The following is a 23,274-nucleotide window of genomic DNA, read 5'->3' on the forward strand; positions in this document are numbered from 1 at the left end:
TATTGAAGGGAGTAATCACAACTTCCACTGTTGTTTGCTCATTAAATTAAGTATACTATCGATGCCCATATGTCCTAATCTCATTCTGGATATGACCATATCCTATTTTTTACCCCTTTGTGCCTTCCTCATCATTCTCACCCTGTCCTGAACCTTTAAAAAATGCTGTTCAGTTTTGCCATCTTTTCCTCATTTCAGTTTTAATCAAAATCTTTATTTCTGCCTTACTGAAATTTAAATTCAAAATGCATTTTCAAGCTTTGTTGCTTTTTTTAGCATCCACTATAACAAATTTGATCTTTATCTGGTTTTTACTCTGCTATTCTCTATAATGGTTGCGTCTCGACCCCTTTGACTCTCTTCACTCATATTATCAGTGCTGCGCACTTTGACAAACGTCTGCAAGCATTTCAGCCTTCTCCCCATTAGACACTGCTAACCTTTCTCCATTATCTAAAACTGGGTATCCATATTCTCTGTTTATCTCATTAATTATTTATACAATTCCCCATATTTCTACTATAGGTGTTTCTCTACCAACTAATTTACAAAAATTCCCCCAACACTGTTTGCATTCTTACTGGTTTTCCTTGCATTAGCTTGCCTCTTTTTATACTCAATTAAATTCTGGAAGTTATGTGTTCTTTTCATAATTCTAAAGTATTTATTTTTATTTCTTTACAGTCTTGTCACATTATTTTGTCCACCAAGGCACCACCTTTCCTTGGTATAGATTATTTTTTTAAGTGCAGACCAAAGAAACATTGCATCAAATTAAATAAATCTCATATCTTCTTCTGTGGGCCTCAGGAAAAAAAAATCGGTGACTGGAGAGTAGTTAGTTCAATGTGAAGACATTTTAGAACTTAAAAGAACTGTCCAAAATAATTAAATTTGACGAGGGTAAATTCGTAGTTTTGAATGGACTTCAATATGGAAATTTGCTTTTTGGCACCAAAGGCTTACTAAACTGCAATACCTCGAGTAACCACTGGAATTTACGAGATTCACATCTCCGTGGTAACGACGACGTCTCGGATTGGTGGAACTCGCTTTAGCATTGTGGGTATCGTAGTACTTCACCCGGAATACGGGATTAAAACACGATTTCTTAAAAACGAAGCTGAAATCAGTCAGATGTATGGCTTTTAAAGGAATATAAACCGTCGTTTCACAATCTCATTGCTCATGGTACATCTACCTTTTATGGTTAATACATACTGTCCACGAATCAAATCCCCTATGGTGAATACGAATCGTAATTCTACTTCCGGAACAAGACGTTTCAGTTCAATTCCCGGACCATCTTCACACTGCATGCGGCATTTGAAGACCTTTGAGAAAGTGCAGGTCCACGCTGGGAAAAAAACTGGGACATAGAATATTCTACATTTTACCATAGTATACGTATTGCGTAAAGAAAATAATAACACGGCTGGCAGAAATATAAAGCAAATATGGCTGAAATAATCGCCAAAGATGCAGAGAAACTCTCAATCGGTAAGCTAAATACTATTGCTAGCTACTATACGGTGTTGCATCATTCTCGTATAACCTGAATCTCATAAAAAACACGTTTTCAACGTACAAAAATGCCAAGTTACTCAAAAGTATTGATATCAAAATGACGCCAAGTTACGGTACTACAAACAATATAGGCTATCTTGCCTCACCGAAATTTAATAACATGTATTCCAAAGCAATGCTACCCAATATTTCCTCAATTCAATTCTAGGCAAGATAGCCTATATTGTTTGTAGTACCGTAACTTGGCGTCATTTTGATATCAATACTTTTGAGTAACTTGGCATTTTTGTACGTTGAAAACGTGTTTTTTTTATGAGATATCATTTCTTTTTGCAAAGCGTTTTATTACGAGAGTGAGAAATGCGAAGTGACCCTGTAAGAAACGGTTGTGGATTATGGCTATCATTGTGTGAATTTGTACAGTCTGATGAGCGTGTACGTTTAGCAGTTTCGGTTTGCTATATATGTAAAACAGTGGCTGTGACAAATAGTGCGGTGGTGTAATTGTAAACGCATCAGAAAAGGTGAAATATGGCCAGTGTAGCTATGTAGGCTACTCACGGATTTGACGGGCATCCAACGAGCCTTGATTGACAAAAGAATCAGCAAGCCCGTAGAATTAGAGCTGCCTAGGTCGCAACTTGTGTACCCTTCTGTCCTGCTCCGTTGTCTGTTATTTCGTGAAGATGCACTTGTTTGTAAGGTTTATAAGGCATTTTGATAGGCTTATCTGCAGGTAGGAATCCTCTTTGCTTGTTTGTTAAGGTAGAACCGAGAAAGTTGATAGTGAAAATATGAGCAAAAGGCATATGTGCAGCAGCTTATATGCAAAGTAAAAGTGCTGAGCATTAATTACGAAATGATAACATTACGCTAGTGAAAAAATGTTTTTTGCAGAATGTGCATGTAGTGAAGAGTTTACATGATGAACAGATTTATGAAGTAAAGAGTGACCATAGAGAGTTTAGTTTCTATAAACGGGGTATGATAACGTGCTGTATTGAAATTACTGCATAAGTATATTATTGCACAGCAATGTGTTTTTATAAGTTCGCAGTGCATATGGGTGACTAGGTATAGCAGCTAAAGGGACTAGTGAGGAGTAACATATGAATGTATTACCATAGAGCGTTGTTGCCGTTTCGTGTTATGTAATCGTTTATACACAGGTGTCCAAGTAGAAATATGGGTTGTTCCGTATTGGCACCGGTGACCTTTGGGTGTAACTTGTTCCTGGTTAATAAGGATACATTTGGCGTCGTCTGATAAATTGCAATTGAGGTAGCAATGTATGAGTGAGTTTGGTAAAGCAAATATAAGCGTAAGAAAATGTTAGTGTAAAAGAGGAAATGATCTGCCTGAGGGCGAGTCGGGATTCAAGCCTTCAACCGGAGGTTTACCAGTCTGTGACTTCGTTAGTGCAGCACCATGTCATAGCTATGCAATGCGTGAAATATCATTAGCAAACCTGCCGGTGGTTTTAAAGAAGAACACAGGCCAGTAAGCACAGAAGAGCTCCCGTTGAATCCATATGGCTTAGCAATATTGTTGCCGGTTAATAACTGAACGGTGAACGGCGGGTAGATATGGTGCAAAAGCAATAATTGATAAGTAGTAGACAATAATTAGTGAGGGTCGAAGCAGGTTAAAGAAACACGTTCCTAGCTGGGCTTGAACCTACGACTCCGTGTTCTCAAGACTGTAAACTTGCCCACTAGGCCACAGGCGGACTAACTATTTAAACTGGAAATGTTTCAGAGTAAAAAGGTATGGGTATTTGCGTGTGTATGCGCGTTTTTGATTGGGTTGTGTAGGTGAAGATTTGGCTGGTGTCAGTGAAATGTCCAATGGGGAGACATGTTGTTAGTGGGATAGGCGGCAGGAAAAATAAGAATGAGAAGAAGGAGAAAACGCAAAATCCCCTTAGTTTGGAGCTTTATTGTGTGGATATGTGAAGTTGTTTATGAATTCTGTTTGTTGAAATGGGGTCAGAATGTACAGAATTTAATGTTTTTAAGGGCTGAGTGTCTGTGGCTGTTGTGGTTATTTCTGTGGGGAACCCTGAAAAGTGCCAAACTCTCGGTGCTGTATAGGTATGGGGCATGCCCCCGCCAAGGCGTAACTTGGCGGGATGGCATACCTGCCATGCCAATAAATCGCAAAAGAAGACGTAAGGCACCCGTAAGGCCATGTTACATACATCTGAAATAAATAATTGTTAACTTCTGACTAAATTTCTTCCAATTTAATGGGTGACATTTTTATCCAAATGTATAGCCAGCTGTCAGGATGATGGTGCTTGTGTTAACGCATAGATGGCTAACTGACTCACGAGTTAGTAAGAGGAAGCATGAGATGTATTATCTAGCAAACTGTTGGCGCACGTTAGCTAACGTTACCTAACAAACCATTAGTTAATGCGAAATGGAAAGCGTTGGAGTCGAGGATGTTGAAATAAATAAAAAAATGTAGCCTATGAATACTATGCTTTTGCCGTTTTCAGCTAAAGCATAGTATTCATATCTCGGCTAAGTTGCTAATGTGAAATGTCTGGCATAATTTGCTGTCGTGAATCTAACGTTAGCTTGCCATACGGCTTTTCATCGCCACTTTATTTGCTTCGAGACCGTATTGCTAGCCATCATAACAAAGTATTTATAATATTTATCTTAATTCAACTGTAATTATTGGCGTGGCAGCAAGGTAACTTCCTAGTTAGCGTTACCACCCTGTTTGTAAGATGGAGAGAACATTCTGTTGATACAGAGTTGAAAAACGTGTTTGTTGCAGTCTCTGGTTTGGTGTTGGCTGCATAGTAGAGCTGGCTCGCTTTCCATGAAACTGCCCTGTGTGCAATGGTTTTCCTGGATCAAAATCGAGATTAAGGGGAAGTAGCACAGGTGAATGCCTAAATAAATAAATGACTCAATACCTGGATGAATGAATAAATAAATATAAATGCTAGACAATTTTTTAAAGTAAATGAAAATGTTTAAAAAAATGAATGTACACAGAAATAAATTAAAGGAGTACCATGGTGATTTTCACACTTTCTCGGTTTTATGTGCTATTTGCACAAGAGGCATTGAAGAAACACAATGAGTACAGTATTAAATATGTCCGTTCTTTATTTTTGGAGAAATAATTGTAATTAACCGGTTGAGAAAGTTGTCGACTTAGATAGTTATGTAGCCTAGCTATTTGTAACAACAAGCACGGAACCGTCCAGACCCACGGCGCAACTCACTTCCGCAGACACATTTTAGCTGGCACCACCTGTGCATGTGTCCCACAAAACGTCCGAGTGAGTGAGTGAGTGAGTGAGTGAGTGAGTGAGTGAGTGAGTGAGTGAGTGAGTGAGTGAGTGAGTGAGTGAGTGAGTGAGTGAGTGAGTGAGTGAGTGAGTGAGTGAGTGAGTGAGTGAGTGAGTGAGTGAGTGAGTGAGTGAGTGAGTGAGTGAGTGAGTGAGTCTTTGAACACAGCTGTGTGATGATGCACACAATTGAAACTTTTGCCAGGCTTTTTACAATCATACCAAGTATCACCAAAATTCCTTTGTATTCTAAATATTCATATGGTGAATATGAATATGACTTTGTCTTCATTTTCCTGTTTTAGGGGAGCTGTATGTCTCTGAAAAGGAAGGAAATGATCAGGATGCTGATGGCACAAAAGAAAAACCTTTTAAAACCGCGCTAAGTGCATTGATGTTTTTTGGAAAAGAGCCATTTCCAACAATCTATGTGGACTCTCACACAGAAGGGGAGGTACGTTTTAACTGAATATAGGGGCTGGCTGCATAAAAGCAAGCAAAAATGATTAATTTGTTGCTTAACCTGTACAATTGAACAGCTGCAGTTGTATGTTTGGATGGTGGGGAAGCAGTGGTCTAGTTGCACATTGCCTGGTTTTTAGCTTGTTATGTATCATTTACATTCTGCTTCATTGTAATGTAATTTGTTTTCTTTTCCAGCGCTGGGCAGTGATGTCAAAGACTCAAATGAAAAATGTAAAGAAACTGTGGACCCGGGAACAGATGAAAAATAGTGCAAAAAACAAAAAGGAGGTAGGGAACAGTTTGTAAGAGAATTTGTTGAAATTCAAGACATAATTTTTTTTTTTTTTTTTACAGCTTTAACCCATTAATGTGGAGTCCCTTCCAGAATAATTGGCACCCTTGATGAAAATACTGTGATTTTAATACTATTATTCATTTTAACAAAATAAAAAATATTGTCTCAAAAACATGGATGTGAAAATTGGCACACCCTAAATATTCATTAAAATAAAATCAATGTTAAATCTGCAGTAAACGTCTGCTTTGTAAGTTCATCTCAGTCTTAAAGGCATACTATGCTGGATTTCTTCTTTTCTTGCTTGGCTTGTGTTTACTATCAAAAACATCTCCTCCATTCTCAACTCTGCCTACACCCCCAAGATGAAGATGTTCATGCACAAACAAAACAACTAGCTAGCAATGTGGCTAGCAATGTTGCTAGGTTTAAAACGCGTTGCAGACTGTTGAAATCTCCTCTCTGAGAAATATACAGCAATAGCTGCATGCAGACGGGCAGTCACAAGTATGCCAAAATGCTCAACTGAAATATCCAAGAGAAAAAACTCCCACTTTGTTGTCAAATGCAGCTGAGTTACAGGGTGGCTAGCTTTAGCTATGTGGTGATGGAACAGCCCTATGCTAGCCAAGGCTAACATAGCATCAGCGGTCTTCAGTCTGGTGCAAAGTTCTGTAACATAAGAGTGTCGCTGTGTCCGATGGTTTTTGGTGGTTGAAGCAACATTTTGCTTTATACTCCCGCTGACTGTTGCCCTGTGGTCACTTTTTTGATGGTTGCTGAAGATGTCACTGCAACATAAAAAAAATTGAACTTTGACCCTGTCGCTGACTCCATTGTTAGTGTAACATTTGTCTCGGGTAGAAGAGCCTTTGGCTTGAGTGGTCAAAACACTAGCTACCCATGTATAAATGCCCATCATTGCACTGTCTAAAAGATTCTCTTAAAGAGAATGCCTAGTCACAGATTGCTGCCGATTTACATATTTCTCATAGCCGAATTACTAGTACTTGAAAAGTAACACCAGATATCTTAAATTAACATCTTGTTTACAGACTAGCAGGTTAGAAAATTTTCCTATTTTACCTATTGTGTTAATAGCATTTTAAATTAGCAAAATTTACAATCAGTATTAATAATAATGTAATTTCACTGATTGGTCCAAAGCTAGACTGTGCTGAGAAAGAGATGCAATCCAACGTGGGAAGCAGCTGGCTTCCAGTGTTACAAGTTAGTAGTGTTAATAGTCTGTATTGTGAGTCATTACATTCACACATTTGGCTAGCTAGCAAGTGTTTATGTGGACTACGCCTGCAAATGTATTGAATTTATTTGCTTTAACAGTAACTTTCTGTCTAATATTATTAGCAGTAGCCTATTAAATTGTAGGCTGTATTACTGTAGGGTTAAGATCAGTCTTTCATTGGGGAATATTAGCTGGCAGTGCCTTGGCCTGGTTGTTGCTGCGCATTTGAGTGACAAAATCTGATAAAATATGATCTGTGGCATTCTGATGTAGCGAGTGAAATACCAACCTCCATAGCCTATACTTCAAACTCATTTCTCTAATTAGAGAACTGTACTTCCCCAATGAGCGCTGGCTTGTATTTTCATTCCTGACATATGGTCTTCATGTTTGCTTTCTCCATACTGATATTGCAAATGAAACAGCCTGCTCCACATCCTTGAATTTTGTTTCACTAACCAGAGAACTGTACTCCCCCAACGAGTGCTGCCTGTATTTACATACATAAAGTATACACGGAGGACATATGCCCTCCATGTTTACTTTCTCCTTTTGAGGAGGAGTAAAGCAGCAAGCATAATGACTTGTATTATTAGTATTGTTGTTATGATTATCCTAATTGAATTTGTCATTTTGGTTGGTTTTATTGAGTCATTAATAAAGCACAAATATTTTCTATGTGGGAAAATTTCAAAATATATCATTTTGTGCATCTATCAAGGTACCAATAATTCTGGACCAGACTGTATGTGGGATTGTTTTTAGGGTACAACTGCCTATCGCCTAACTTGCCTCAAAAGGGTTAAGTGCCCAAATCTCTTTCCATGGCTGCTTAACAAGCTATGGACCTTTGTGCTTCTGACTCATTTGTTCCTCTGTAGGGAGAAGATGCAGACAGAAGGGAGAAGAACCTGGAAGAAGCTAAGAAGATCATCATTGATAATGATCCCAGTCTTCCAGAACCCAAGATGGTAAGATCTGTATCATTAAAAATTTCCAGCCAATATTTTCATTTAAGTCATTACTGTGTTGACATCCTTATTTAGACTTTGTATTTAACATTAGGACATTTTACATTGTAGGCTAAAATTTACCAACTGGAGCCTTACAGGGAGCAAAGGGTGAAGGTGTTTGGTTGGGTTCATAGGCTGCGCAGACAAGGTGAGTGGACACTTAACTCTGTACTTGTCTTTCTGAAAATGATCACCACCGCACATTACGTGTCTTCTAATGGCCTGTATAAAGGAAGGTACTTTGAAATAAGGCCTTGCACTCCCATGAGAGTTTCTTATTGCATTTCAAAAATGTATTCTGCTTTAGGTATTTGATGTTTAGGTATTTGATGCAAGGCAAAAAATTGTTTTTGAAATTAATAATCATCAAGCAGTTTTTTTGTCAGACACTAACTGTATGGTTTGCCTACTTGTTTTGTGTTATTTAGCAGTTAGCTACAATCACTGATAGCAGAAGCTGCTGAAATTTGTGGCAGTAATTTGGAAAAGTACCTTATATCTGATTAATGTAAAGTCACCAACGCAGTAAGGGCAGATCAGAATTTTTGGAATGCCAAATTCTTTCATTGTTGCTGCAGGTAACAGTACCATTTGTTTGTTCTGACTATGGATGGGACAGGCTACTCAAGTAAATGAGTACTGACCAGCAGATACTTAATTGTGCAGGAAAAAATGTAGTTAAAAAAAAATGATGAAAATATTTATCATTGTGATGCATATTATCATATGACATGATGCAGGTGTGCAATGCCTTCTTTTTGCATGCAGAGAGAACCAGAAATGTGTGGCAATTGGCAGTTGACTGTTTGGAAATATATATTTATAACTAATATTACAAAAAGAAACGATATTCGATCAACAATACATTTTTAGCGTTTTCAGATGTTACATAACTGCTCTTGCTTTTAATATGGGCATTTCCCACTGCTTCTATCAAACACTTATGTACCCCTGCCCGTATAACATTCAAAAATACTGCAGCATGTCCATGTTAGTAAGTAATAAACCTGAATTTAACGTGCAGGTTCCTTTTGTAAACATCACTGTCAAACATAATCTGTGCTTAATTAGTATAAATTACTTTATTAACTTAGATGATTAAGGTGATGCAAATGCTATAATTGTTTGAGAAGTGGCTTGACAGAGAGGCTATCAATTTTTTAAAATTTCGCCTGAACTGTCATCTGCATCGCAACAACCAATAAAATTCATTGATCTGGGCTTTAATCTCCTTCTCTGCAAAGGCAGAGCCACACATAAATGTGGCCATGATCCCTGTTTGAAGCCTAGAGATTAATCTTTTTGTGGAAGCCAGATCTGTGCATTACGAGGCTTTGCACTTGCAACTATGAGAGTAATGCTACTATTGTGTTATAATGGGGCACGTTCTAATGGGATTCCATTGTATTCGGATTCTGAGCCAAGCCATATTCAACTTGTCTTTGCAATCACATCACCATCAGATTACATTAGGATCAAAAAAATATATATGCATGTTATATTAACCGAGGTAGTCTGGGAATTGTAAAGTGTATTTGTCTTTTCCTTCTTTCATTTGTCCAAATGAATTAGTACTATTTAACTGTCATGAGTTACAATATTGGATCTGTCATGTTGCTTATTGATTTTATGCTAACTGGTTTTCCTCACAGGAAAGAATCTGATGTTCTTAGTGCTGAGAGATGGAACTGGTTTCCTTCAGTGTGTCCTCTCTGACCTGCTGGTATGTAATTTCTTTTGGTGTTGGAAAAAACACTGCCTGATCTGAGGAATCCCATTGTCTGCCACAACATGCAGATAGTAGGGTCAGAATTTGGCGTAAATTGCATGAATTGATGGGTTCATCCTGCCTTGTTTCAATGGTGGCGGCTGGTGGTGGTTGTGTAATGGTGTGGGGAATGTTTTCTTGGCACACATTCAGTGGCTTAATTTTAATTGAGCATTATTTCAATGCCACTGCACACCTAAGCATTGTTGTGGACCATGTGCACTTTATGATCAGTCTACCATTTTACAAATGAATACTTCCAGCAGGATAATGCACCATGTTACGAAACATGAATCATCTCAATCTGGTTCCATGAGCATGAATGTGACTTCACTTTACTGTAATGGTCTGCACAGTCCCCAAATCTCAATCCAACAGAGCGCCTTTGGATGAGGTAGAATGGGAGGTTTGCAGGATAAATGTGTCATTGAAAAAATTTAAGGAATGAGTGATGCTATCAAGACAGCATGGACCAAAATCCATAAGGAATATTTGCAGCACCTTGTTGAATCCATGCTGCAAAGATTTCAGGCTGTTCTGGTGGCAAAGGGTGACCTTACTAGTACTGTGGTTAACTAATGTAGACACTGAGTGTATGTTTGTGTATAGTGAATGTGTCAAGTGTGCCAGTTCTGTAATTCTTTTGTTATATTCCAGTGTCAGACCTACAATGCCTTGGTCCTGTCCACTGAAAGCACTGTAGCCCTATACGGAACTTTGAAGCCTGTACCTGAAGGAAAACAGGTAACTTGCATTTTGCTCTTTTTTAAATTTGGTAAATTTGGTAACTTAGTGTGTAGTGTGTATAACATTGAAATGACTTGTAGGATCCACAAGTGCTTACATCATATTCAAATGAGCGATTATTCTAATTTGTTTTTGGACTGTAACAGGTAGAGACGCACTGATATAATTTTTCCTTGACCAGTTCTGACACCACACTGTTTAAATGAATCTGCTGACATGGTGTATTCATGATTGGATACATTTTCCTCATGTAGCAATTAGTGACTATGGCGTTGTTACAACCGCTGTTGTAAGTTTTGTTTACATTTGTCTCTGCTGCGTGTTTCGTTCTTCCTTTTCGTCATCTGATGGGCGTTTCTCTCTGGTTACTCTTTTTGAAAAAGCTGCCGTTTGCCACTTACCAGTGGTGACTAGCTCTTCAAACTCATGCTTGGTGGTTTGTGTATAGTGATTGCTTCATTTGACTTTGCGTATTTGACCCAGCCGATTTTTGATGATTGATATTTGTCTGATTCCCATCAAACTAGGGTTGGGTCGGTTTCCGGTTTTGCCGGTCCAGTCCGGTGTACGAGCTTAAAACGGTTTGATTTTATGCGAACTGACTGAACCGGCATTTGTCATTATGCGAGTAGCCTACTGGCAAATTAAAAAGTAGCCTACATCAGCAACCTGTGCCGATGGTGCTAAATCAAACTTGTATTGCATTAGTAATAAACAATATGACAATGTGATTAACATAATATTGTTTGTTTATATACGAAGCCACTAGTGTCTGAGTGAAAAAAAAAAAAAAAAAGATTGACAGGCCGTGCAAAGTTTAGTGCCGAGACCGGCAACAAGGAGATCCAATTTCGTTATACAACGGCTTGGCTGAATACTCGATTCTGATTGGTCCAAGGGTGGGCATTATTTCTCAGTAAAGGGACACCTTGGCCTTTTAACCGTTCTAAAATCAATGTGCTACAAAATCCAGCATCCTAAAGCAGTTTAAACAGCAACTTTCGCATTTGAATTGTTGTTACATCCCCTCCCGATTTCAATGTCCAATTTCACAATTGATGGCAACGTTGAATCACATTTCTAGTTACTGTTGCTAGCTTTACAAATCGGAATCGTCCCTTATTTGGACAGTAGAATAGGCGTTACACATTTTCATCTGCATGTTTGTGAACGATTGCATTTATAGTAAGGTTCTGTCGTTTTTAATACAATTCAATAGTTAGCTAGCTAGCTAGCTAGCCGGGATAACAAGCATGCCGTGAGACCATTCTGACCTAAAACCAAGAATTTTAATATTGGCTAGGTCACAAGTGATGGCGTACCTATCATAAAGCTAGCTGGCATTCAAAACCCGTTTCAGAGGGTCTTAGAAAGACGTTATGTATACACTGCGCAACCACACCATTTAAAAAGCAAGACAGTGCTAGGGAGATTAATTTGATTGACTTATGGTTTCATGCAGTTTTATTAAATAATATAATGACAAAAATGACCAAAATTGGTGCTAATTGTATGGTATAAAACGAGAAGGAACTATTTTTTCTTGATAGCATCATTGTTTTCATAGAATTAACGACCAGAGATTTTTGCTTAACAATGGTGCAAATAGAACTACCAACCAGAGTTTTTGAATAACAACGGCCCAAATAGAACTACCAACCAGAGTTTTGCTTGACAATGGTAAAGCCGCTACACTCTCATTCATGGGCTCTTATTATGTTCCACTCTGGAGCGGCTGAGACGTGCGACGCCTAGTGGTAAAATTTGGTACTTTCGGTCCGGTCCGGTCCGGTATTTGGCTTAATATCAAACCGGTTTGACATCAGCCCAACCCTATATCAAACCCTTGTGGTTTGTTTACTGATTAAATCTTGTGTATGACCACTGACTCGTTCCCTTCAACGCCAATTCTTACCTTAGCCCTTGTAGTTTGTTTTCCCCGTGATTTTGTGTGTTTGATCCTTCACTCGTATTCTATTTTGATTTTTGCCTAGCTCCTTTGGTTTCTTTGCTGATTGGATTTCATGTTCGACCCTTTGCTCGTCCTCTACCTTAACTCTCGTTTTGTTCTCAGCTCACCATGTTGTGACTCCGGTTTGTTAGTGTGCTCCCAGCTGGACTACCAGTCCTTCCATTGGGATACAACTTTGATATTTAGCTTTGTTATTTTTCCTCTATTATTTCTGAAGGTGCTCTGGGTGGAGTTTTAACTCCCCGTTGGGGGTGCGCTATTCCGACTTTTGGTTTGAGGCTACTGACTAATATGCCCACTACCCTTCAAAGACTAGCCAGTTTTCAGTTAGATTTGGATAGACCGGAGTTACTGGTCGGTTTGCTGTATTATTTCCCTTAACTTACATCCTGTTACAGTCTGACCCTAGACCAGGTCATAACAGGCATGTTTGCAATATCTGTGAAAAGTGATTTTTTAAAATCAATTTTTCCCCCCATATTTGGAGCTCTTTTGCTCCACTATTGCTTGATTTATCCAGTTCTAAGGGCTGTCATCTGAAAGTACCACAACGCATTTTTCACAAAGTATCCCATAGCACCAAAGAGTGGCACAGTGTACATCAAATCATTCAACAATGCCCCTCAGTGTATCACAGGATATACCGGAAATTATGAAAAGCACCACAAAGCACAGCATGAAGAATATTGCAGCATCACAAAATGCTGCACAAGGGGGGCCTGTCCCAAAGCACCAAACAGTCTACACCAATAAAAACTACCCAGTAAATTAAGATATTTTAGACTATTGTTATATTATTGGTTTATGTTATTACGTTATTTAGCACAAATATCTTTATCAGGTCTGTAATGTAATGAACTAGCAACTACGGAAAAAGTTATTATGTTGTGGGTAAAATGTTGTGGGTATGTTTTTGGGTTTGTATTACTTCATGAGCTTTATAACATTTGATTATGCTGCATTGTGGGCAGTTTTTGTATGATGGGCAATTATCACATTTTGAGGCCTTTACAAAGCTCTCTTCCCTTTCAGGCCCCGGGGGGTCATGAGCTTCACTGTGACTTCTGGGAACTGGTTGGCCTGGCGCCAGCAGGGGGAGCCGACAACCTGCTGAACGAGGAGTCTGACGTGGATGTGCAGCTCAACAACCGGCACATGATGATCCGTGGGGAGAATGTTTCCAAGATACTGAGGGTGCGCTCCACTGTCACCCAGTGCTTCAGGGACCATTTCTTCAGCCGAGGATACTATGAGGTTAGCACGCCCAATTTTACAGATGTCCCCACCCTCACTACGTACACATTATGTCTTCACACCTAAATATTGAATCTGTGACGCATTATCATTCCTTGAAGGAAATTTTTTTGGAAATTGAAAAAAAACAGCAAATTTTAATCATTTTAAAGACCTGAAGTTTATTTATTTATTAGCCATTGAATGTATAATATAAACACCACTGAATTCATATCATTGTAATACTTTTTCTGTGGGCTTGAATTCACCTCTTGGTGATAATGTGTTTAGCAAATTCAGTACTTGATTTCTAGTGTTTTAAATGTTCTGATATCCACATTATAAAATTTAATGATCAAAAATTTTGCATCTACATTCAAATTGTTTTTTCCCCCCATTGTTTACAAATTCAGATGCAAAAAATCAAGTTTTCAGTTATTCAAAAGACTATGTTCAGGTTGTTAATCCTGCTCCAAATTCAGTTTCTAAATTTGAATAGATCATCCAGGCTGCCAAGGATAGGCAATTGAGCTTGAAGTCAAACCAACATCTGGCTCTGCTCTGTCTGTCAGCCATAATCCAACAAAGAAATAGCCACGGAAGAGAATGGGTCTCCATTATGTGCGTTTATTCAGTGTCTTCTCTGTTTTTTATTATCTAACTGCATTTAAATCTAGGGGGAATATTAGGAGTTGATGTGCAGTGATGCTAATAAATACAGCTGATTTGCTCTTACCAGTATTGTTGCCAGCTTGTTAACCAAATGCAGCTATTGTGTTGTTGTGCAAGCTACAAATCAGTAACAACTGCAGTTGGGCTTGAGAGATATAACAAGGCAGTCATCTACTTGCTAATTGAACACAGACTTTGTTAATCCAGCTCTGCACGTTCCAATAAACGAGGTGGTGTCTGCAAGAGTCGTGCAAATTTACAATGGTTGTTTTGATCGATTAATAATATTAATGAATGATTAATCAGTGTTGTTAAGATCATTTCCATGAAATAACGTTATATAGTTCACCAATGAAGTTGAAAAGCTGTGTGTTCAGGTTTTTTTTCACCATTTCAAAATGCAATAGATCAAAATATATCTACTACAGTGTAGATATAGGCATAGAACAATATTTGTTTAGATAGCTGTTAAAGTTTGATGAAAAGGTAACATGATCAACCCAGAGAATTGAATTCCTTCAGGCTGCTACACTTAAATTGTCTATTGAATGAGGTACAAATGTTGCCCAAGGACACAGTTTTCATGGGTATTATAATAAATGAAAGACACTGTCACAGTTACAAAGCCTTATGGTAACAATACCATTGATAGGTCATTATTTCTACTCAGTTAAAGGGCATAGTATAGAAAAATGTAACATAGTGGAGGACATCTTGCCAAGGCACTTGAAATAGATCCAACTCCAGAGGGCAAAAATATTTCCATAGGAAAACAGTGATCTTGGATTTGCAGTTTTATTTATTGCCAAGAAATGCATGGCTAGCAACACCTAACGGCATTAGCCCACAAAGTGACATTAATGTTGCTTCTGCAGTTGAATGTTCAAATTGAAATCGTTTGATTATGCTCAGCTAACTAATGTTAGTTTACTGTTCATGGTCAGCATGATGTATTTTACATGGCTGCTTCCCAAGGATTCAATACAAATGGATTTATTGATCATAATCTTCAGACATATTAAACACAGTTTTAATATGTCTGAAGATAGCCTCTTTAAATTGAGCAAAAATGGCTGATAATGCTCAAAATGTGCGTATTGCCACAAATTTATGTCAACTGCAACAATACTTCAGGGGATGATAGATAGCCATATTGTGGACTGGCATACACAGGCTAGCAGTGTTAGTGCTATAGTGCAGTATGGCCTGCAAAATATTAATTTGCTATGGCTTCATAATTGTGTGTCCCCTGGCATTGCTATATTTTTTCTTAGGATTTTTTCCCCTTTCCTTTTAACTCCAATAACTGAGAGCTGGAATGGCCCAAAATCACCAAACTTCGTAGGCTTCTTTGGATGGCGGAACTCTTGGACCTCTTAAGTTGCAGATTGCAGTTTGAACACCTGGTGGCGTTATAGTGCATGCGACAGAATTTTGATATTCACAACCCGTGCCCCTGTGCCCCATTTGCCCTAGAGTCACAAAATTTGGTGCACATGTGCCTCTCCTCATGAGAAACAAATTTCCCTCAAGGACCCATAAAGTCCGTCATTTTTAATTGTATACCATTTTAAATTTTTTGCAAAATGCTTAACCTTCTATAAAAGTGGACCAATTTGGATGAAATTTGGTATTTTACCTCATCTCACATAAATACTCCTGGCATAATTAAAATGACAAACTCAAATATTCAGTAAAAATCACAGTTCCCTTGCAGTTTCCTCACAGTTGAAACTTGCTACAATGACAAAAGCCCTCATTAGGAACATGCATAGATGCATACATACATACTTTATGGACTGGTGCCATCTTGAAATGGCTGCCATTTTGTATTATATATGCTCATCCATTACGAGTTCTTCCTTAACTGGTTGGTTGATTTTTGGGAAACTTAGTATTTTGCTAGATTGTGGCATCCATCCAGCTAGAGCTGGTTCCGAATTTAAACCGGTTCTTAATTTCCAAGAAAGAAATGTTCGTTTGGAATCTGCTTATCGAATCCTGAAAATGTGTTTTCAATGGCATTTGCGATGAGTGAAATGCGAAGAATTTTAATCAGCTGCCAGGACCTGCTCCGCTTATGTCCACGTCGCTGTAATGTAATAGGTGTGTATCAACACGCCTGTAATAGACCAAGCCCCCCGCGATGGGGGAAAACAATCCATTGCGCTGCATATAGTTAGCACAGCAGTCAGTGGATTATCAAGATTATACAAATTCTGAAACTTTGTTGCATGGTGGGCTGTACAAATAACAAAGCCAACAACCCTGATTTTAAGTTTTACCTCCTCCCGTGCAAAAAGACCGAGCCAGTGAGGGGATGTGAAAAAGCCGGAAAACTCTGGGATCCTGAACCAAGTCACATCCATATATGTAGTAAATTATCCATTTTACTACAGATTAGTTTGGTGGAGTCCCAGAGCCTTAAAAATGGCTTTGTAACCATTTTCATGCTGATAAATTTCAAGAATCTCTTCTAGAATTTCCTTTGATCATGGCATAGTGTGCTTGTAGAAACTTTGTGGTGACTACTTCACTCTGATGGTATGGTTTAATATGAGTGAGGTTTAGATTCAATAGAGCAGGGCTAACTGTTCAATCAGCTGAATCTAAATATGATTTAATAATTTTATTAAATTTGGCTAATTGGTTGATTGATTATCTGAGGGTCTGATGTTATGTTTTGTCGAAAGATCTGAAACCATTCTGTGCGACTAATTTGCAATAATAGAGGAAATCAGGAAAGATGCAAATATGGTAGGCTGAACCATCGTTGTCAGTTATTATACACACCACAGTAGTATCATCAGCCAATTTATAAATCATTACAGAGTGTAATCTACAGTTGTTTATGGACAAAGAAAAAGTACTAGTAAATGCTCAACTGAAGTCAATGAAAAGAACTTGTCCATACATTGATTAAAGGCATTTAAGAATGAAGTGCAGGCACAGGGACACAGCGTCATCCAATGCTCTATATGCAAATTGGTGAGGATTAAGTACTGTCGATGTTTACAAAACAGCCACTCGGAGACTTGCATAATGACTGAGGTTAAGGCAGTGGGACTGCAGTCATTAAGCCAGGTGATGTTATTTTTCTTTAGCACTGGTATAATTACTGCTGACGAGCAAGTAACTTAGAGGTTTCTAACAGCCAGTTACAGATGGTGCTGAGGACTGAGGTTAGCTGACCAGTGCAGTACTTGAATGTGGCTGCAGACACATCATCAAACCCTGCAGCCTTCCTGGTTTTTTGTCGGCAGGGCAGGCTACTAACCTCATGTGCTGAAATGGTAAAAGGTGGCCTACCAATGCGCAACAGAGAAGGATTTATTAAGGCTGTCAGGAAGAGAAGGGTTTCTGTCCAGAACATGGTGCTTGGTTTTATGCTCTGTGATGGTCTGCATGCCTTGCCACTCACACATTGTCCTGTAGCTTAATCTGTAGTTTTTCCTCTGTATGAAGCTTTAGCTGTTTTCACAGCTTCCAAACACAGCTTGTCTTGTTGTTCGTCTCTTGTTTGAAATGCACCGTTCTATTTCGTTTTAAGTATATTGGTGCTTTAAAGCTCTCTCCTGAATTTTGCACCTAGCTGGCACCCCCAGCCCTGTTGTCCCACCCCCAGTCACTCAGGCCCTTCCCCACCAGTGGCTGATGGGCCTGTTTTCACACCTAGGTGTCCTCCAGGTGAGAAACTGTTACCATCTCTCACCACGTTCTGTCACTTTTATGGTTTTTACAGTAAAGGTATTTTGATGATATGAATTCAGTGGTTTTTTAATTTCAATATTAGATATTCAATGGCTTTTCAACTTCAAATCTTAGTCTCTTCTTTGCTTCCATACAACACATTCTTCGCTTTTACGTCATTACTATGGGTCTTTCTTTGTTACAACTGCAACCTTCAGTACAAATGTGCTGTCAAGTGCTAAGGGCTGTCCTCCCCTCAGATTACTCCACCAACACTGGTGCAGACTCAGGTTGAAGGCGGCTCGACTCTTTTCAACCTGAACTACTTTGGGGAGGAGGCGTACCTGACCCAATCCTCCCAGCTGTATCTGGAGACCTGCATTCCTGCACTAGGGGACACCTTCTGCATCGCCCAGTCCTACCGTGCTGAGCAGTCCCGCACCCGCAGACACCTGTCTGAGTGAGTATTCTTAATATGACTGTGCAAAACTTCTCCCAAGACCATAAAAGCCTTTAAAAAATATATATATATGGAAAATTCATGATTGTTGCAAGGCCAAAATTTCACAGGTCACAAGGCCATTATAAATATTAGGTCCCAAATACACAGCCACGCTTCATTTACAAGAGGAATTTAAAATGCTTTGTTGATCTCTGATGTTGAAAATACCTGGAACTTTTAAAAATGATATTTCATACAATTTTAAGTAAATGGCTCATATTATTCATGAATGTAACTTAGGCCAAGGCAAGCATACCAGCTTCTGATAGTGGTTGGCTATTTTTTTGACATCTGCGTAACAATTGTTAAAAATTTAAATTGTACCTGTCTGTCACCACTGAAAATCTAAATGATCCAAGAAAATTTTGGAAAATCCATTAAGTCTCCAAATAGCAAGATAAAAAAATAAAAATAAATACAGAAATCTAAATAATAAGCAATAGAGCATGAGCAATAAGTGCTATGTATGCATTTTTTCGTGAGATTTACATCAAAGTAAAATTGGACTGCATATGATCCACAAAAACTATTGATTGCCTTTTGAATAGACAGTGAAACATGCTTGCAGAAATCCCCAAAATTAGCATTCCGCTGGTTGATGGCCTGCGCCATATGCCTTTGTCGTGGTCTGGGCAGGCGGGTGGCGAATGGTGCAAATGACAGACTGGATTGACTGGGAAATTCATGTGAGCTGCCAAAATTGTACTGCGTGGTGCGATATTGGCTGACACACCCCCTGCAGCAGCTTGCCTCCCATTTTGGTGCATGGCGAGTCATATAATTACCAAACCACTCAGGCGTGTGAAAATATATGGCGAAAATACGATTTCACACGCCGGCCAGAAAATAGGGCTCATATATTCAGCTCGGACATGTCCTAGCTGATACTCATTCCTTAAAATAGGGTGGTTTCGGCAGTCAATCTGTGGATCGGATTGATACATCCCTATTTACCTACATAATAAACATCTAGCTATTAGTACACTAACATGTCGAAATATGTCTGAAAAATGTACCGTGGTCTTAAAATGCGAGTCTGGAAATGTCTGGAATTTTAAAATGGAAAGAACCCTGTACTTAGCACTTATCCATAACAGCCTCATTTTATTATTTTGCATTGATAAACATCTACTGATTGGCAAACATTTTCTGAATTTAAATGGCCTGCTGGGACTGCTGGGGGAAGACAGTTCAGGTTGAAATTCAGTTTGACAGTTCATACGTGATGTGATCGACATTTTCTGTAGGACTTGTATTTTGAAAGTTTTCTTTAATGGGACTTTGTGACTCATTTTCTCAGGTATACTCATATTGAGGCAGAGTGCCCCTTCATTACATACGAAGATCTCCTGATCCGCCTGGAGGACCTGGTGTGCGATGTGGTGGAGAGAGTCCTAAAATCCCCAGCTGCCAGCCTGCTCTATGACCTCAACCCTGTACGTCCTCCATATTGTCTAAACTTTTTACAGGGCTGATTGTCAGCTTCTCCTTCATGCGAGAAGCTGCCTGTCTGCTGTATGACCTCAACCCTGTACTTCCTCCATATTGTCTTAAACTTATTACAGGTCTTATTGTCAGCTTCTCCTACATAAGAGTGAATTGGGAGAGTCTACTGTTTTGTAAATATCAGTGAGAAAAACGACTGGTAACAGCAGGGGTTTCACTAGCATCACACAAAGTAAAGATGTATACAAAGTCATTTCTGTCTTCTATAGTATGTTTGTTTGTCCTATAGATGCAAGTATGTTTTAAAGTGGAATGGATCTTTGGATCTTGATCACATTTATGGAATTTCTGATTTTTTCCCTGGACTTTTGCAGGACTTCAAACCTCCTAAGAGGCCATTCAAGAGGATGAACTACACTGAGGCGATCGATTGGCTGAAAGAACATGACATCAAGAAGGATGATGGCACCTACTATGAGTTTGGAGAGGCATGATTTCCCCATCTGTTTAATTTCACTCTGAAATTTAAGTTTGGACCATGCTATTGTTATGACCGATCACACTATTGCTATAATACATTAACATTAGCCTTGTCCATGGCTATGCTTATTAAAAAGAGGAACTGGGGTATTTCATTATAATATTTAACCCCCCCCCCCCAGCGTGCATGCATGCAAAGCATTACCAGGTGTTTCTACATCCCCCTCAACAAGCCGCCTGAGTGCTGCTTATTCAAATTATTTCTCATTACCTGCCATATCTTAGTCTAAATAATGCAAGTTATGTACAACTATCTCAGTTGGCAGCTTGTACACATTTATTTTTTCCTTTTTCCTTTTGTACTGGAAGTAAAACTAATGAAGTGACAACCGTGTTTGTACATGTGTGCTGTAGGACATCCCAGAAGCTCCCGAGAGGCTGATGACCGACACGATTAATGAGACTATCCTGCTGTGCCGTTTTCCTGCGGAGATCAAGTCCTTCTACATGCAGCGATGCCCTGAGGACCGCAGGCTCACTGAATCGGTCAGTCCCCAACTCAAAAGTTCTGTTTGTTCAGTCTCATCATTTTGTCTTCTTCAAATGATTTTCTTCCATTTTTTTATTTAACTCAGACTTCACATGTCATTGAAATAAAATGGATAATAAGCAAAGAAAAGGCATTTTTGAGGGCACCATGGGTCATTCATATTCATTACACTGAGCATGGTCTTGTCGTTTGCGTTGGTCAGCTCTCCAGTATAAAATGGCAATTTTTGAACCACAATATCCCTGCTGTGTAAAAATGTCAGTGGCATTTCACAGGTGGCAGCAGCAATTGGCAGATTTTTATATTTAATAAAGGGCAACTTTTTTTACCAGCGTTGTAGATTTGTGTTTAGACACTTAAATGCAAGTAGTCTCCTTTAAAGTTGTTGTATGTGTTTGGGAAGCTGGGCCAGGAAATGTACCTGGGGCAAGTAGAACACTGCAGGGCTCAACGTTAATAATTTTTTTCTACTGGCCCGATTGGTCCAATTGGAAAAAATCCTTGACATCAAGCCCCCCCAAAAGGCTTAAAATCATCAGCAAATGATCAGTATTAATATGACCAATTAAATTACATTAAATTAAATTAAAGTCAAGACTAACTACTGTGCATATGCAGTCACAATGATAATCACCCACAAATTTCTTTGATTCTGATTGCGGGAAATTAATGCTATAATGTCACAAGAGAAGGTTTGAATCTGAAGCAATTTGCCCAGTGGTGAGTATGTGTTGTTTGGAGTACAGAAGATGTATGTATGAATGAATATGTATAGGAAAGTGTAATAATTATTGCTTGTTTAACACAAGTAGTAATTCCTCTGTAGGTGTAATTGATGAGGTTCTCCGATTTGAATTTCTTACAAAGCCAATATTTGTGATCAGGTTGATGTGCTGATGCCAAATGTTGGAGAGATCGTTGGAGGGTCAATGCGTATCTGGGATGCAGAAGAACTGCTGGAGGGATACAAGAGGGAAGGCATTGATCCGACTCCATACTATTGGTACACAGATCAGGTATGTATTTAATGAAGGGTGTGTATTTTTACAAGTTCTGTGCAATTCCCAGATGGGATTATGCCACTACTGTGTCCTTGGACCAGGCACCTAAGCCTGTATTAAACCAGTAAACATTCTTGTATTGGTGGACATTGGAATGTATTTTGTGATGTTACCTTATTTTTCAGGTAATTTTTTTATTTTCTCTGATTTCTTTAACCAAGAAGGCCAGTTGAGAACCATAGGAATTTGTCATGACATCTTGGCTAATGCATAGCATAAAACACAAAATTTTGGTTCTTTATGGGAATTACAGAATTTTAGAGTATGACTGTGAAAGTACAGATATATAAACAAGCCGACAGCACTATACACAACAATATTTTAAATCAAGTCAAAATCTGTAATCATTATTAACTGTGATATTGGAAATGTAACATTATGTGTGGGCTTGCAGAATGCAGGATTAATTGTAAATGTAGTCTGCAGCAAATGTATTTTATTTTTTCACATTCTTACAGCGCAAGTATGGGACATGCCCGCACGGTGGCTATGGCCTTGGGCTGGAGAGGTTCCTGACCTGGCTCCTGAACAGGCATCATATCCGGGATGTGTGCCTCTACCCCCGCTTCATCCAGCGCTGCCGCCCCTGAGCTACCCAGAAATCTTCCGCATCGTTGTTAAAATTGCTAAAAATGCTATTAGACCAGTGAGTCTATTCGCTAGACTGCTTTAAAAAAAACAGTGTCGAAAATAAAACATTCTGAAGACGGGTTGATTTGTCTGTGTTAAGCAGAATATCCATCTACCAATAAATCCGCATAATTTATCCGATCTCCCGTGTTTGATAATCATTTTAAGGGGAGGGAGTGGATATTATTCTAAGACTTTAATTGAAGCATATGGAGGGTAAAATTGTAGCTGCTGAGTTTCAATAAGTCCACACAATTGTGGGTCTCGGAAGGTAAAGTTAGATCTGCATGAATTGATTCAGTAGATGATAAAGGGTTACAAGGTAGGAATTGTATTTGGACCTGCAATGTCATGACCGCTTGTGATTCCAACTTCGACTACTAAAATCACTGTTGAGGCAGAGAATATTGGACATTTAAATGTTTCTTCAGCCCATCGTCCATGCTGTGTTCTATTATTTACATTACCTTATCACCTCCCTTGCATCCACCAGCTTACTGACTGTAACAATGGGTCTGCCAGGATGCCCTCAATTTTAAATAGGTTCTGCATCGTGTTATAACTGCATTTTCTGAGACCCTGACTTATTTTCTTCACACATGTTCATACCAGCAACTCAGAATAAACAAGTGGAGTGGTTAATATTCAGTACTTAATTTACCCT

The 23,274-nt window shown here is 38.8% G+C and overlaps 1 protein-coding gene across 1 annotated transcript; it reads left to right on the top strand.

The window, feature by feature from the left end:
• Window positions 1–1,271: 1,271 nt before the first annotated feature.
• Window positions 1,272–22,751, top strand: nars1 (asparaginyl-tRNA synthetase 1). Its single transcript, XM_064296341.1, has 14 exons — window positions 1,272–1,500; window positions 5,146–5,294; window positions 5,501–5,593; window positions 7,728–7,817; window positions 7,929–8,007; window positions 9,512–9,582; window positions 10,285–10,371; window positions 13,379–13,600; window positions 18,202–18,401; window positions 19,744–19,879; window positions 20,264–20,377; window positions 20,784–20,915; window positions 21,804–21,935; window positions 22,439–22,751. Exons 1-14 carry the CDS (start codon window positions 1,458–1,460, stop codon window positions 22,568–22,570), a joined length of 1,680 nt encoding a protein of 559 aa, XP_064152411.1. The 5' UTR covers window positions 1,272–1,457; the 3' UTR covers window positions 22,571–22,751.
• The last annotated feature ends 523 nt before the right edge of the window (window positions 22,752–23,274 follow it).

Source organism: Anguilla rostrata, chromosome 10, assembly GCF_018555375.3.
Source record: "Anguilla rostrata isolate EN2019 chromosome 10, ASM1855537v3, whole genome shotgun sequence".
NCBI classification, from domain to species: Eukaryota; Metazoa; Chordata; class Actinopteri; order Anguilliformes; family Anguillidae; genus Anguilla; species Anguilla rostrata.